Genomic DNA, 15,888 nt, shown 5'->3' on the forward strand with positions numbered 1-15,888 from the left:
CGTTGCACTATGAACTACTGAAGGAAACAACACACAAAAAAAAAAAATAATAAAATAAAATTGCTAATGAAGACAGTGATTTTCTTCTACACAAGATGTAAAGAAAAATGGAGTGGTGTCAGACCTTCGTGGTTGAAGGATTTCTCTCCCACTAGTACTAGACTTCAGCATTTGTTTCGGTTGAATTCAATGTTGTGTTGTCTGCCTCCAACTTCTGGAGCGCTCTCTGGTCCACTTCAAATTCATATATGCATTTGAACTGCACCACGGTTCACTTCAACCAAACAGAGACATTGGTTTTTAGGCAAACCAGAGGTGGCAGTTTTTGGTCGGCATCAAAGTTCGATTTTACATTCACATGTCCCCAAACAAAGTAGACTCTAAAGGCAAACTAACTACAGTTTGATTAAACAGAGTGAAAGCAACCTTAATTAATGACCAATGATTCTTGTATACAAATACTCCTGATTCGACAAGTTCAAATTGATTGGACTAATTGAATGGCTATATCTGATTCAATGAAATATAGCTATAATGAAAAGCCAAAGTTTGCATTAATTTGGACATAGCATAATGCTTACGCTCAGTACACTCCTCTACTCCTTGCAACAAATAGAGTCTGATAATGAGAAGATGTCAAGATATTGTTCTGCTTGCAGGGCATCTTCGTACATACGTGTGCTGTATCCACTCCTAATGAGAGGTCTAACCTGTTCTACACTGACAGCACTTTGGAACAAGAACAAAGACCAACATGTTGCACTAGCCGACCTCCTCCTTACAACAATGCAATTCCTAACTGATTTAATTACCGTTTTCTAGCATGAACAAACATAGCCTTAATGGGCAGAAAGAATCACAGTTGTTTATTTGCCACTACAGAGTCACTCTGAATGGAAGCAATACCATGACATCATCTGGATGGGTGTACGGCTACTTATTCAAACCGTTTTCCTTTAACTTATGGACTTTTTGGATCCAAAAAAAGAAGGAAAGACTTTGTAACGACTGGACAAGACATTTGGGGGAAACCATCAAAAAAAGGAAAGTCCTGCCCTTTGCCTTCAGAGAGATCACGGTTGTCATAGCAGGCATGAAAAACAAAGTTGAAAACCAGAAATGAGCAATGCTAGGGCAGCTCCAGGAGACATAATTATCAGCAGCCAAAGCTGGTGAACTTATAAAGCTGCTGATTGCTCAACACCTAAACCCCAACCACAAGTTTAAAGCCAAGTCCAAGTGCCAAGTCCAAGTACAAACTAAAGCTTCTAATGAAAAGCGGCTTTGTTATTCACAAAACAAAAAAAAAAAAAGGAAAGACAATGATGTGAATGGAAAACTGACTGCAACATCAGCAGCGTAAAGAGTGAGGGGAAGAGTGCGTTAACAGCTTCAAGGGACATGAGAGGGCGGCAGAAGGAGGGCAGACCCCACGGTTCTGCGCCAATAAACGGAAGCGTCTGCTCAGATTCTCCTCTGAATCATCATTCAGTTAAAGCCATTAAGCGCTCCAGGAACATGTCCCCAAAAAGTAAATAAATGTACAAAGATATCCGCTGCCTTGAGCTCACATGTAGCAGAACCAAATCATAATCAACCAAATGAGTAAAAGGGACAAGGTTGGGACCAGCATGGGATTCTGACAGTATGATGACTCAAGTAAATATTCAATTTATTTTATAATAGAATCATACTGCTGCACAAGTAATCTACTATACTCATGTTCTCTATGACACTTCGCTGTTTTGCGCAGGCTTAAAATAATACAATGCAATATGCTGGGTTTCCTTAGAATTATTTTTTTAAACAATTTGAATATTTAACTGGACTTGACTGCATTGTTCGAAGGATAGGATCAATTGGAATGTATGTATAATTGGACTGAATTAGCGTTATATAAATAATCATGAACTGTGTTGCATAGGAATGATGAGAGGAGCTCCTTTAGCATCACATGGCTGTATTTTTCACACTAATATTTCGTCTCTCTTTTACACAAGGAGGAGCTGTATAAATCGTCTTTCAGTCAGGTGAGGCTAAGTGCACAGAAACGTGTTCATATTTAGACAACAAGAGAAAGATGGGCTCCCATTTTGTGAGAGAAAAATAATGGAGTAGTAAAGAATTTTTCTTCTAATAAGAAAGCCATTTAATGTTTCACAGTCCCACAATAATAACTTAATACTCCCATCAGGGTGTATTAATTGAAAACAGGGCATATATATCTGCCAATGACATGAGCAAACAACCAAATGAGGGACCTGCAGTCGCTAAACAACAATTCATCACCTTCAAATGAAGTTAACTTTTGCATTACTTTTAAAAGTAAATACAAATCAAATAAACTTTCAGTTAAATCTATTAAGATCAGTTATGTTATGGGGACTGTTCTGGAACTTCTAGAGATGATGGTGCAAAGAAGGATTTGTCAAAAAAAATGAATGACATTATGGATAACCATTAGTATCCTCTTCATCAGACTGATACACAACAGTGTGTTTGGTCAGAGGCTATTAGAGCCGCTGTAATAAAGACGGCTACAGGAGCTCCTTCTTGCCCACAGTCACCACCATCTACAACAACTGTGAAGAAACTCGAATAAATTGAGTTACAATATTTAATTTAATTTTGAGTTAATCACATTCTCTGAAGCAAAAAAATCTTTGCAGCTACTTTGAAAATGAATCACTGAATGTTGAATTTGCACTACCATCACACTTCAGTTTACATTTTTTTTTTAAATTTGATTTTAAATACCCTATCTAACAAAAATAAAATATGCTACTAAATTAAAAAAAACTTATCAATTATAAAAACCATATTGGTATATGTAGAATATTATATTCCAACCACTTGCTTCCAACCACAACCTGATACTCGAGGTCGGAAATCCTTGCTCGACAGTACAGCATAAAGTGTCCTCTCAAACAAATCTCCATTTGCTTTAAATGTAGGGTGGAACACTGACAAAAACAAATCACACAATGTCAGAAACTTTAAACTAAAGCCCTAGGGAATAACATCAAAGTCATGTCAATCCGACTCCGAACTGTACTTCCCACAGGGTTGGCAGATATTGCGAAAAACATGTTACAAGTAGGCCAAAATGTACCAAAATGTTCTTTCGCAGAGATTAGAACAAATCATACCTGCTGGACTGACAGGTTAGATAATACCTGTGATACAGAGCGTAGTGATCTAGGAATCATTAAAGGTTTACAATAAAGACAGCTGCCGAACTCCAACTAATCCTCAAATCAATCATGTTGTGTTTTTTTTTCTTTTTTCTTTATTTTTTGACAGTTGCATTAAAAAGATTCGTGTCAGTTAAAACCACTTTTCTTTTGTGAAATGAATTAAGTGTCCATCGTTTTAAGAACTGGTCTAGAGGTGGTTATTAACAAGAACAAACCCGATAAATCATGTTCACTTAGCCGTTTGTGTGACATTTAAGCGTGTGAGAAGACCATCATTTTATTTTCTCTGCAACAAAGTTTTCCCGTTGTGGCGGTGACATCACATGCAGGCAATCCGATAAATCTCAGGAGGTTTGGCAGCTGGTTGATACTGTTGACCTAAAGTAACTGACTCATTGGTGATAAGAGAGGTAATATTTCTAGCTACAAGCTTCTGACTGTACAGCTGTTGGTTCCAACAGCCTTATCAAGCTGATACATATGCCTTTTTTTCCCCTGGATCCCTTATGGAAAGTTCAGTAACCCTGTATCGCTGCATAGATAAAATTCTTTTAATGTTATTCTGTCTCATCTTTGCTCATTCATACAGTTCAAATAAAGGCAGAGTCCATTCATTTCTGCCTAGGGGCAATAAGTCCTCTAGTGTTCACAGAAAATGCTTCTTTTTAATATTTTCCACTCCAAATATGCTTTCCTGGAACCTCATTGTGCTATATTTTTAAATTTCTACCACATTCAGCCAAATCACGCTACCCACCCTGACCACAATTTACAAATACACTGTCATCGACATATTAAAATACCAGAACCTCATTGTTCAGATTTTAGTGGATGCTCAACCCTATTTGTGAGGGTTTTCACAAATGGAAAATTCATTGCATTCTTGAAGCACTCAAGTAGATTTCACCAAGCATCTGCAAAAACTACCTACGTGTGAAGGGGCCACATGGATAACAGACAACATGCGATCGCATCACAAACAGGAATCACAAAGGAAACAGAAAGTCCATCAGTATATCTCAATGCATCACAAACCACAAAGAGTTTGCTGCCAGCTTCATGTGGTTAGTATTAGGCTTGAGAACGATTTGGTTACATTTATTGATGATTCATGAAAATTACAGTAAAAATTACCCATACTACGCACAAGTGTGGTTACTGATATCAAGGTAAATGAAGGTTTCAAAAAGCTCCAGTTTCAAAAGAGCAAATATTTTCCATCGCATTGTTCCTACGCCTCAAAGTCCTTCTGAGATCCCAGAGAAAGGTATAGAGGGAACAGAGATTTTACCCGCCAACATGGAGGCTTGAGTAACAACCATTCCCCTCCTCAACCTGTTGCTTTGCACTGCCGGCGACTTGGCTAAATAAAAGAACACAATAATTTTCCTTACATATAAGGTCAACTTCAGCTCAAATGGATAATTTTTTTTTCTTTGCTTCAGTCAACCATATTGCGAAACTCTATGTCAGCCCATGGCAAGTCTAGGAAAGTTTTTGCGTATTAAACAAACTTTACATTAAGTGTTTTTTTTTTTGTTTTTTTTTCTTAATTATACCCCCAGAGTATTCAGCACAAATGAGCATCAGCACATGGGCCATGTGTACACGTGAGGCACAGTAACTTGAAAGATGACTTAGCCTAAAGGTGCGCGCAATTATACGGGCGAGTTACCCGACAATCACAACAGCATAATATTCACGTGCTACTACAGCTCCGAATATGTCACGCTTAAGCTCACGGTAATTATTTTTTCCATCATCGTCGCTGGGGACACTTAGAACTTCAATCAAAGAAAAAGGTCAGAGGATAAAAATTAGTCAAAGTGCTTCAAGAAAAATTGCAGTGGAGAGGTTTTTTTTTTTTTTTTTTTTAAGATACTCTGCGGTGAACGGTGCAGCAATCCAGGTATGAAAAGATTAACATATGTACAGTTAAAAACTATTCATACTTCAAACAGTTGGTACAAGCCAGGCCAAGACGTGTACTGAACATAAGCGATTTTACTGACGGCTAACTGCAGACATTGATTAGCCCATGATTTACGTCACGGCATGAGCGAAGGCCAAACCTTACAAACTCCAAACAACAACATGTCAACCACTGAAGTGCACCAGCAGACATGACGCCTGAAGTCACCGGTGCCATGATGTTACAGAGTGAACTTTTGGAGTGGAATGGCCCTGGAAGCAGCACATCTCTCTGAAAAATGGGCACGCAATGAAGAAGCGAAAAACAGTTCAGCTCTTGTCAAGTTCTGTCGCAGAGAGTTACAGTTTTGCGCTGGCCAGAACTATATAACAGTTTGAAGTGATGTGCATTTTATTCTTTGAATAGGTTGTTTTAGGGTTTTTTTCAATAAAGCTTGAGTGGATATTGCTTAACATCTTATGACTGCATTATCCAAATCCACAGGGTTGCATGTTTAAAAAATTGAAGTGCCACAATATAGATACATGTGTACTTATAGAAAACTAATCAAATAATTTAAATTTTGTTCATTATGTTTGGGTAATCAATTTCTATAAGACAAAATCAAATATCTGGGTTTCTCAGAGACATATATGAAGACATCTAGATGGGAGGATGAAATTCAACATAATGTTAAGCAATATTGTTAACTACTTAACACTTTTGGTATTTTGTTTTTAGAAAAAAAAATGAAATTTCTGGGTTTAATTGAGTCCATAAAAACCACAAACTTGAGATTCTTCATTGGGCTGCAAATGACATCATTGGAGCTTCGACCACAGCCTCTCTGGGCTCACGGCCTGCTTACGCTCCCACTTTCCTGCCCTTATTCACAGCCACAATAGTGAAGAACAGACTGACAATAGAGACACACCTAACTTGGCTGGAACCCAGCCAGACATTAACCGGCTAGAGTGAGATCTGACCATGAAGAAGGGGCTTAAACGAGGCAACAAGCAGTTATGTTTAGGAGGCAAGTTGGGTTTATAGATTTCTTTTTGCCCTAAATAAGTCATATTTAGTCTACAATTGACAATTGTTCAGCTCGCTCGGTGCCATCTTTACATGCCACAGACTAAAACAAACTTTATCCCGGTGGTTTTAATGTGTTACCAACTGCAGTGACTTTAGTTTTGAGTTGGCTATAAAATGTACTACGACAAAAGTATATTTATGTATATGTATGAATATTTTGAAAAGCGCGTCAGAAGAAGACGCGCTGGTTTTAGCCTCTGGGCGGCGTTCAGTTTGTCACTTACTGCTGAGATCGACTCAAAACCTTCCACGATCCATCGATCGATTGCGACTGGTTACACACTGATTTCTAGTCAATGTGGCACACAATATGGAAGCTAGCTACTGAAGAAAACATTACATTATTTAACATTAAAATTATTTAAAATATTGAATATGACTTGACATTTTAAAAGAGGGTAGTGTGTTTCATGTAAAAGTATGAATTACCACTTTTGTGTATCAGTCAGTCATAAGGCAAGGCATTTATTAACATTTGTTTGACAGGAGTGTTCAGTTTGGAAATTTGTTGACAACCCTAAGTGAATCTCTGAGCACTGAGCTGGAGACCAAACAGAAATACAGCGAGCAGAAAAGGGAGAAGCAAAAAAAGACTAAGCAAAATATCTATTTTTCTTGACAAAAACGCATGTTTAGGGGAAATGAAAAAGAAAATGTATACATTACTTGACGGGAACTCATGTGAAAGGAAAAGGAAAAACTAAATATATATTTATGTTTTTATTTCTTATCAAAATATATATTTATGCTTTTATTTATTCCTTTATATATTTATTCCTTTATTTATACATTTATTCTTTTATTTATACATTTATTCTTTTATTTCTTATTTGGAGCACCAGTGTTGGTGCTCCAAAAATATATTTACGCCTTTATTTCTTATCAAAATACATATTTATTCTTTTATTTATACATTTATTCTTTTATTTCTTATGTCGGTTTTGGTCCTCCATACTTCACAAACAAATGAAAACCTATCAATCAAGAAAAAGTTGCTTCCACATAACATTTACTCTGTTGTGTAACTCAGCCACCACTGTTGATTCACTTGAGTAAATGTAATGAGCTATGAAGTAATCACTACCAATCCACGCTCAGACAGTAAAGTGAGGGGTGGTCTACCCAGGGAAAAGGAATTACAGTGAAGGCCGAGTGCTCCGATTAATGGGAACCAATTTGTCCCTGGGGGAGCTTCATCACTCCACTTGGCAAAGATGAGGGGCGCTAAGCCCAAACCCAAACCATTTCAAGCTGAAGGGAAATCATTGTTATCTCACAGCTCCACCCCCACAGAGCCTTGTTCCACTTTGTGATGAACTCTAATTCAAAACAGAACAATGAAGCTTGGAGCAGATTCCTCAGGGAGACCGAGTTTGTACACAGAACAATGGTCCCGCTGCCAAGAGGAGAAAATTTTAAAAATCCCTGTCAAATCATGTATGGGTGTGTTGTTTGAAATATGTTTGGTCGTCAAAAATATTTACAGGAAAGTTATGAGTGAACAAGGCGTTTTAATTACAGCTGAAAACAGTTAAAATTGTGGTTCTGGCTGCCAACTTGCCTTTGGGTCCACAAACCTCCCTGGAAGTTTTGTGGCTTAAGATATGAAAGCATCTGGATTTCTTCATAAGGAGCTAAAACAACCCTTTCTGCAACAGAGTGAGTAAAAGATAAGACATATTAAGGTAGATAAATATTTTCATATGTCTGGGTTTAGACAAGATCATTAAAAAAAGAGCTCCTCCTCATTTTTCTTTTTTACAGTTGCACATATAAGTGATGATAAATGCTTATAAAAGTTTCATCTATTCCAGGTAGGAAGGAGTTGTGAGAATGGAGGACAATGGACACTAGAACAAAAATATCTTCATGAAAAAGGGGTTACATTCCAGCAGCCATTTAAGTGAATAAATGTTTCTGAGATTTAGAACAGCCAAAAGTTTCATGATGGGCATTAAAGTTCATGCCGAAAAGAAGCAAAAGAAACCCCCCCCTAATTTGTAGCAGAAAGAAATCCCCGCCTACTGAACCTGGTCCATGCCAGAACCAAGATTCAGAATAGTTCAATCTATTCTTTGGTTTTAGCTTTACAATAAGCCCACATAATTATTGAAACATGACACTGCTTTAAAGGGAAGTGTCAAGACTTCTTGAATGAGCCGTCAAGATGTTACAAACAGTACATAATTCAATTTGCACCTTTCTGAAGTTTTAGCCAGACCAGGTGGTAAACTAGCAGCTAATCCAAATAGAGTTTAGAGCTAAATGGACTGCTGCTTAACAGATTTTTTTTTTCTAAAAATCCCCTCTCCAAAAATACCAAAGCAGTTTAAAGTGAAAGTCATTTTTTTGAACCACATCAACCAGAACTTGATGATTTATTTTATTTAGGAGGCATCAATGAGCTTCTTGTGTTAAATCTGTACTTTGAACATAACATGTGAAGCATTTTCAGGCAGAATATCCATCAAGCAGAAAAGAACAGTGTCACTTAAGCCTCTGTCATATGTTTGATTCTTATACTTCTGTATCAGCCAGTTACTCTGACCTTTATACCCCATTATTAGGTTGTGTCAAGAAAAGGAAGATCATGGTGGTGTACAGCCTCCCACCATCTCTTGTGCAAGTAGTCATGGGTTTATGTGCAAAATAAAATGACATTGCAAAATGAGTTGCTTTAAGATGACAGAAATTTGACCCCTCTGGAACTTCAGCCTCTGGATCAAATTATTCTGGATTTATACTAAATGAAGATGCCAACAAAGTTCTCTTTTGTAGATTAAATATTATCTGCTTATAAGCTTTTAAAAAGACAATTGGTTTAAAAATGTCTTCTATAAACAATTTAACCCTTAATCAATCAACGTACCCAAGGGTTTCATGTTGCTGCGATCTGAAGGATGCACCAGATCAGATCAGTTGAATAGAGGCTGCTACGTTTTGCTGGCTTGGCCTGGGCAAGTTGCACAGCTTGGTCTGGACTTTTTAAGGCCAAGATAAACCCTTAAGTGCATAGTTTTAAGTAAAGCCAATTTACAATCTCGTATAAAAACAGGGAACTCGCAGGAAAGAAGCTAAACTCTTCAAAGGTGGAGCGCGAGTCAACACTACGTTAAGCTTATGTTTCAAAGCTGACAGCTCTTTCTGGGCTCTGAATCAGAGAGCCGGAGCAGAAGGCAGTCAGAATCCTGCTGGTTCAGTCTGGCCATGTCACTGCTGCTACGGAGCGGATTATGTGCCAGCTATTGTTGCAGCAGGTGTGTGTTTGAGAGATGTCCATCTTGTCCCTCTCTCCAGCATGCCACGTCCTGCCAGGATCTCCCCAGCTCCCACATGCACCCACTGATATCTCTGCCTTTCATGCATTAAAACAGATGTATGACAACTAAATTGATAACAGCTGTTGCCGTTTAAATTAAACTCAGCAATGTTTTCCACATAATCAAGATAAAGCCAAACTGATGCTGCTTGGACGAAGACCTTTGTAAATAATAATTAACTTGGTGTTCTAAAGACCATAAAAATCCCAACTCAGCATCCGTAAACACAAATTAAATCCCACACACTGACTGGATCATTCATAACAAGTCCAGAACAAAGCGCACAGATAAACACCGAGGCCTCCACAAGACAGACCGTGCACGTGTGCGGACGCCAGCCCTCATTTTAGGTTATTCTTGGCTCAAGCATCACCTCGGCAGCAGCACAGCTCGCAGCCAGAGTGTTGCAACATCTCAGCTCAAGCTCTAAACAGTCCTAAATAGAGTGTGTGCATTACAGGAGTCCTATAGGAGAGTCTGTATTTATAGGGTTTAAAGTTAGGAGGTTGGGAAAGGTGCCCAGAGCAAACACACAGGCTGTCTTTCCCCAAACAGAGCAGAGAATAGAAGCCAGCCTCTCTATGATTGGCACTTACTTCAATCCCAGTAGCAAAACACAGCTTGTCTTGTAGCATATACAGGGGCTTTTTAATACCCAGAAGCCCTAAACACACTGGTAGAGCAGCATAAAGAGAGAAATTAACATTCAGTTGAGGAATACAAGCTGCTGAAATCTACAGTCACACCCTTTTTATGGTTTAAATTCTTCTCAATGAGATGTCAGATAAAGTATTCGGTTTTCTCTGGCTGGATGTAGCAGAAAGTAAATCTGCTCTACCCCTCAACCAGCAGTTGCTTCACACTGCTAGTTAGCTGGCTGAAAGAAGGCAGCTGCCTGCAGTTTTCATTTACAGACAAGAGCTGTTTGGAAAGAAATATTACAGGTCACAACAGATGCATATTCAAGGCCTGGAAAAAAATCATTATGTAACTAAATCACTCAGCTAACGTTTCTTTTTTTTTTTTTCCTTTTTTTTTTTTACAGCAATACAAGCTGTAAGTCTGCCAATCAGCCAATAGTTGAGTAGGTGGACTAAACAAGACCTGCAATAACTCTGAGAACAGCCAAATAGCAAAACGGTATAACATTCTGCAAGAACTACAAATAAATTTAGCACATTCATATTTAATTTATTTATTTGCGTCAATGTATCAAAACAAGAATATAGATAGCATTTTTATTACTGTAATCATGTGAGGCTGTTTAAGCAACAGAAGTAAAAGTTGTTACTCTACTAGTGTTAAATAAACTAAGTAAGAGGCATTTCCCACAGTATTCAGTGTTATAGAGTAAAACTGAGACGTTTAGTATAAGGGCAAACTTCCATTCATTTAATACTTTATTCTATAAATAATAAGTTCAAGTGGTATAATTTTCCCCTGTCATGGAAATAAAGGCGTACTGTATTACTGATTGCCTACAGGGAAAAACACGGATGACTGACATGGAAAATAAACCATCAACTGGATTTATAACCTCTTACCCGTCTCCATCCTCATTCATTGTAATCTGGATGCCGAAAAAGCTGTTGACACCCGGACTGGTCAAGCTGAGGCCCTCGCCAATAGGAGACTGCACATGGTCTTTCACTGCCCCCACACCAACGCTCTGCTGAGGAAGGGCTTCGGTCATCTTCCAACCGTCCTCCGCCGGGTTAACGACTCTTCCGTACGCTCCCTGCAGCTGGATGAGTCCTGCTACACCAGGCGCCTGACTGGACACACCTGGAGGTACGCTGGTCGTACTTGGCACTGTGGCAGGCACGTTCTGGCCACCGCTGTGGATAGAGACGGCGGTCGCGGAGGGTGCAGGGGCACTGCCCGCACCCCCTGAAGGCTGCTGTTGTGTGCTTCCTGAAATTACAGGGGCGACGACTGATGCATTGGCCACCTGATGCATGAAACTCACATCTCCACTGGGCCCTTGTGCTCCTGGACCAGCAAGGGTGAACTGAGGTGATGATACCTGACTGGTGGAGCCTATGGAGGAGGACGTAATAGGAAGATTCTGGGTGCTTGACCCAAAGTGTTGCTGGCTGGGAAGGGGAGAATAGGCAAACTGCTGGGGAAGCGAAGCAGGAGGTATGATGGCACTATGGTGCACACCATTGAGGCTGTCAGGTATGAAAGTCTGGGGGGTACCGGGCGACATGGTTACCTGAGCCTGTATGGATTGTTGTGATGCTGCTGCTGTTGCTGCGTACCCCGTGGGCTGGAAGGCACTTGCTCCACTCCCAATATGAGGGGACAAACTGTAGCCCTGCTGCAGGGACTCTGGGGCCTGAGAGTGGGTGTGGTATCCAGCGGAGACAGAGTAGCCACTATCTATGGAGTTCTCCAGAGCCTGTGCAGGAAAAGCACTGCTACCGACAATAGAATTACAAGTAGCTCCTAACCCACTGTCTCTGTCCACACTGTGATCGATGGATGGAGAGGACTTCAGGCTGTCCACAGTCCGATGAACTCCTGAATCCGATTCTTTCACATAAAACTCAGTGCAAGTCCACCTGCCCCGTCTGAAGGGCTCTCCATTACTATGGTCGAGTTTAATGACTCTAAATCGAGAGCTACAACTGTTGCTAGGCGCTGTGTGGCTCATGCTGGTAATAACAGCTGTAGCACTGGTTACTATGTGGGAGCTGGGGACAAAAGGCACACTCCCCCCTACATTATGTGGGGTGTTACGACCACTGGATGTAGATTTCATAGAGATCCCCCCGATAAAAGGGCTTGTAAAAGGCAGCTGGCCCTCCTGATTCTCCCCAACGTTGTTCCAAGTGTCGTCTGGTGAGATCCGGTCACACCCCCCCGGCGACCTGGGATCAGTCCTGGGTTCCTGCGGATCGTCCAGCCGCTCGCTGCCGTCCCCAACAACGATCCCGCCCGCCTCCGGCTCACTTTTCTGAGCCGGAGTTACACTCGTAATCTCGAAGCAACTTCTCTTCTTTCCTGTTATTTTCGACATCGTTAGCGATTTGGGTTGCCCAGAGGAAACGGAGTGCTGCACTAACGTGTTGCGAAGCAGTTCACAGCTGAAGCATGGGATAAAGGCACGTACCGTCACAGCACATTTCCTCAGAGTTCATCTTTTCAATCTGCTGTCCAGAAAAAGTGTACAAAAACCCCCAAGGCCGGACCTCGAAGAGAAGGCTCGGGGTGTGTGGTCCCAGTGTATGTCGGTCGGCCTTCCTTGTATCCGGACAGCGGAGTAGTAAACAGGCCCTTGTCAAACTTCTGTCTGAGCAGGAACCACCGGTACTCTAGTCTGAGGCGGGCCCAGCCTCTCAGCGGTTCAAATATTTCTCACCACTTAGCCAAGATAGCTGCTGTTGGCTAGTTTCCCCTGCCTCTGTTGGAGCATATGCGCCATCGTGATGTAAACAAACTCAGTCGCAGTTTCAAAAATTAGTACACAATCCCAGCAGCAGACGAAAGGGAGCGTTCCTCAAAGTTTCTCCGGAAAGTTTGCCTCTCTTCGTGTGAACAGCTCTTCTCTGGCAGGTAGCTGACAGAAACAGCTTCTTCCCCCCGCAGCGGCACCGAGCTAACGGGCAGCTAACTGCTCCTGACTGCCGCTCAACCGCTCCGCAACATGCCAAGAACCGAGAGCATCACGTGGCGGGAGGTCAAGCGCATCCTCTGTTGCCTCCAGCAACTTCATTCAGTCAGAATCTCCAACTGTAGACGCCCTCCATGGAGTTGGAGCTCCAAGAAATTGCGAAATTAATTTTAAATGGCTAAAAAGTTAAACATTCAGTGTCGTCACTTCCGGTAAGCGTCACACCCGGTAGTCGGAAAAGGGCTGTTCTATGGTTCGTACAAAAAACTCTCTGGCATTAATTTAACTTTTTTTTTTTTTTATCATTTTCAAATAAAATTTTTATATTAGTGATTATACATTTATTGATAATATTTTTTCAGATAAAATTCAAAATAACAGCATTGATTCTGTTAATTTATTTTCATCAAAGGTTCTGCTTTTGCAACTCTCCTCTATTTACACAGTAAAAGCGTTTCTTCCCTGTTGTGATCATGTTAGAAAAAAAAAGTTAACTAGGAAGCACACGATAAACTGAAAATGTCTGCCATCATATAACTGAGTTACTTTCCTCATACATTTCCATTTCCTTGAGCTTGATGTCGTTATGTCCCTCCATTGGAAAGGGGAGGAAAGGGAGTCAAGGGGTGGAATCAGTCGTATTCAATAATTGAAATATTACTGAAAAGCCCAGTTATTTTTAGGAACTTATCACAAAGTGAAACATATTACACAGACTAATTACACATAGATTACAGCCTTTATTTATGTTAATTATGATGGGTTTTTTTTTACATACTGTACAGCTAATGAAAAAATACAATTTACAATTAAAACCTGACATGAGACCATTAAAAATATTTTAAATAGAAAAATTTGGGTTTAGTGAAACTTGTGCTTAATATGTCCTTATAGCTTGTTTCCTTCAAAGGGTACTTTTAGGTTCATCTTATTAATATAACTGTATAGGATTAGATAAAAACTATATACATATCAAGTTTATTTGTATAGCACATATCAGCTTAAAGGAAGTTCAGAGTCCTTTACATCCTAAAAGCACACAAATATATAAAGTCATGAAACACAATCAAAAATTGAAGCATAACATTTTGTCTGGTGGCATTATTACACATCAGAATGTTTATTAATGTGTTATTTATTATGATTCAAAAGCTATTCTAAACAGGTGGATTTTGAGTCTGGATTTAAAGGAAGTCAATGGAATATCATAATGATTAATTTAAATTAAAAAGAGAAAGTCTCTAATTATTCAATATATGTTAATATTGTGGATATCAGATGTGAAATAAATGCACTTTTTGCAAATTTACTAAATATGACTACACATTTGTTCCTTGTATTTTTAACAACATGTTTTCTATATTTGGTTAGGAAGCTTTTTTTAACTGGCCTGTGTTTTAAGTTTTTAACTCGGATAAAAGTGAGAAGCATTCGCCCTGTAAGCATGCAGGTCAATGCTTCAGCTGAGTCCAGTTGAGTCATCAAGAGACTTATGATGATTAATCATATCAGTTTGAGAAATCAGGGAATGTTGGCTGACAGGGCAACAGGTGGATTCTACTTGGTTGTAGTCACCAAATTAAAACAAAATTCCTAATAAAGCTGATAGCATATGCATCCAGTCATTCCCTGGAAACAAAGACACTTTATGTTTGTGGCTTATACTTTTGGTTAAAGGTGTGTCACAAAACCAAACCCATGAAGAAGTTTCAAACTTGTTTTTTTTTTTTTTTTTGCAACTTGCAACTCTTGGAAATGATTTGTCACGATAGCTGTAAATGATTTATGTTCCTGAGAAGTAAATGTATCTGTTCATTTTCCAGCTCATTTTAGCCAGTTTGATTACTTTGAAGGTTAAATGTCTAATTACTGCAATTTCCTCTGGCTGCATTGGAAGGATACAATATAACTTGTAATTTCATTGCAGTTATTCTTTCCATTGGCAGGTCACACCCGTTTTAAACGCATGGTTTGAGTCGATGAAGTCAAAGAGTTTAAGAGATTACCACTCTAAAGACAGAAACAACTGATGTTTTGATAGAAACAAGGAAGAGGGTGGAGCGGGTTGTGACACATTTTATATCTGGATCTTTTGTTGCCAACCTCACATATCTGCCGTCATAGGATTTCAACACCTCATATTAACACAATGACTCATCTTCCATGTGACAATCTGTTCAACCAGCGACTGATAACTCTTCACAAGCCCGTATGAATGAATCTGAAGATTTATCATGCTTCTATCTGCTTTTTTTACCTGATTTTTCTCATACTCGGTTAACTGCATTATTCTCTCCAGTGACTCCTTTGCAGTCACATGATGACGAGAGGTTAATTCAGCTGCAGAGGCAATCACTCCATATTACATTCGGCTGTGGGACAGCTTGTCACAAGATAAGTGCATGATACAAACACAGAGAAAAGGACCATAAAGTTGACCTCTTTTGACTGACTCCTTGATACGTTTAAAATTTTGCATGTATTTCATTTTGACCATGTCATGTTGCATCAGTGTCTTAAAAAGTTTTTTATAGAGGAGCCAAAGGTTGGAAAATATTGTCTTCAACTGGAAGTTCAGGAATTATCACGACTTCAAATTATCCAGTAGTTTTAATTTAAAGAAAAGTTGCAATATTTCTTACTGCTGTTAAAATTATATCAAAAATGTTTTCATATAGTTATCATATGTCGAGCTTAATATCATTTTATTACGATTTCATTGCAGGGACTAAAGCAAAAGTGTTG

At 39.4% G+C, this 15,888-nt stretch overlaps 1 protein-coding gene across 1 annotated transcript in view; it reads right to left on the reverse strand.

The window, feature by feature from the left end:
• The window catches only part of tsc22d2 (TSC22 domain family 2), a 37,886-nt gene extending 24,544 nt beyond the window's left edge, over positions 1-13,342 (reverse strand). Inside the window, exon 1 of the mRNA XM_007541835.2 lies at positions 11,069-13,342. Within this exon, the coding sequence (XP_007541897.1) occupies positions 11,069-12,549 (1,481 nt within the window). The 5' untranslated portion in view covers positions 12,550-13,342. The remainder of the gene's footprint in view (positions 1-11,068) is intronic.
• Positions 13,343-15,888: the final 2,546 nt, after the last annotated feature.

This window comes from Poecilia formosa, unplaced genomic scaffold (genome assembly GCF_000485575.1).
Source record: "Poecilia formosa unplaced genomic scaffold, Poecilia_formosa-5.1.2 Scaffold10, whole genome shotgun sequence".
Taxonomy (NCBI): domain Eukaryota; kingdom Metazoa; phylum Chordata; class Actinopteri; order Cyprinodontiformes; family Poeciliidae; genus Poecilia; species Poecilia formosa.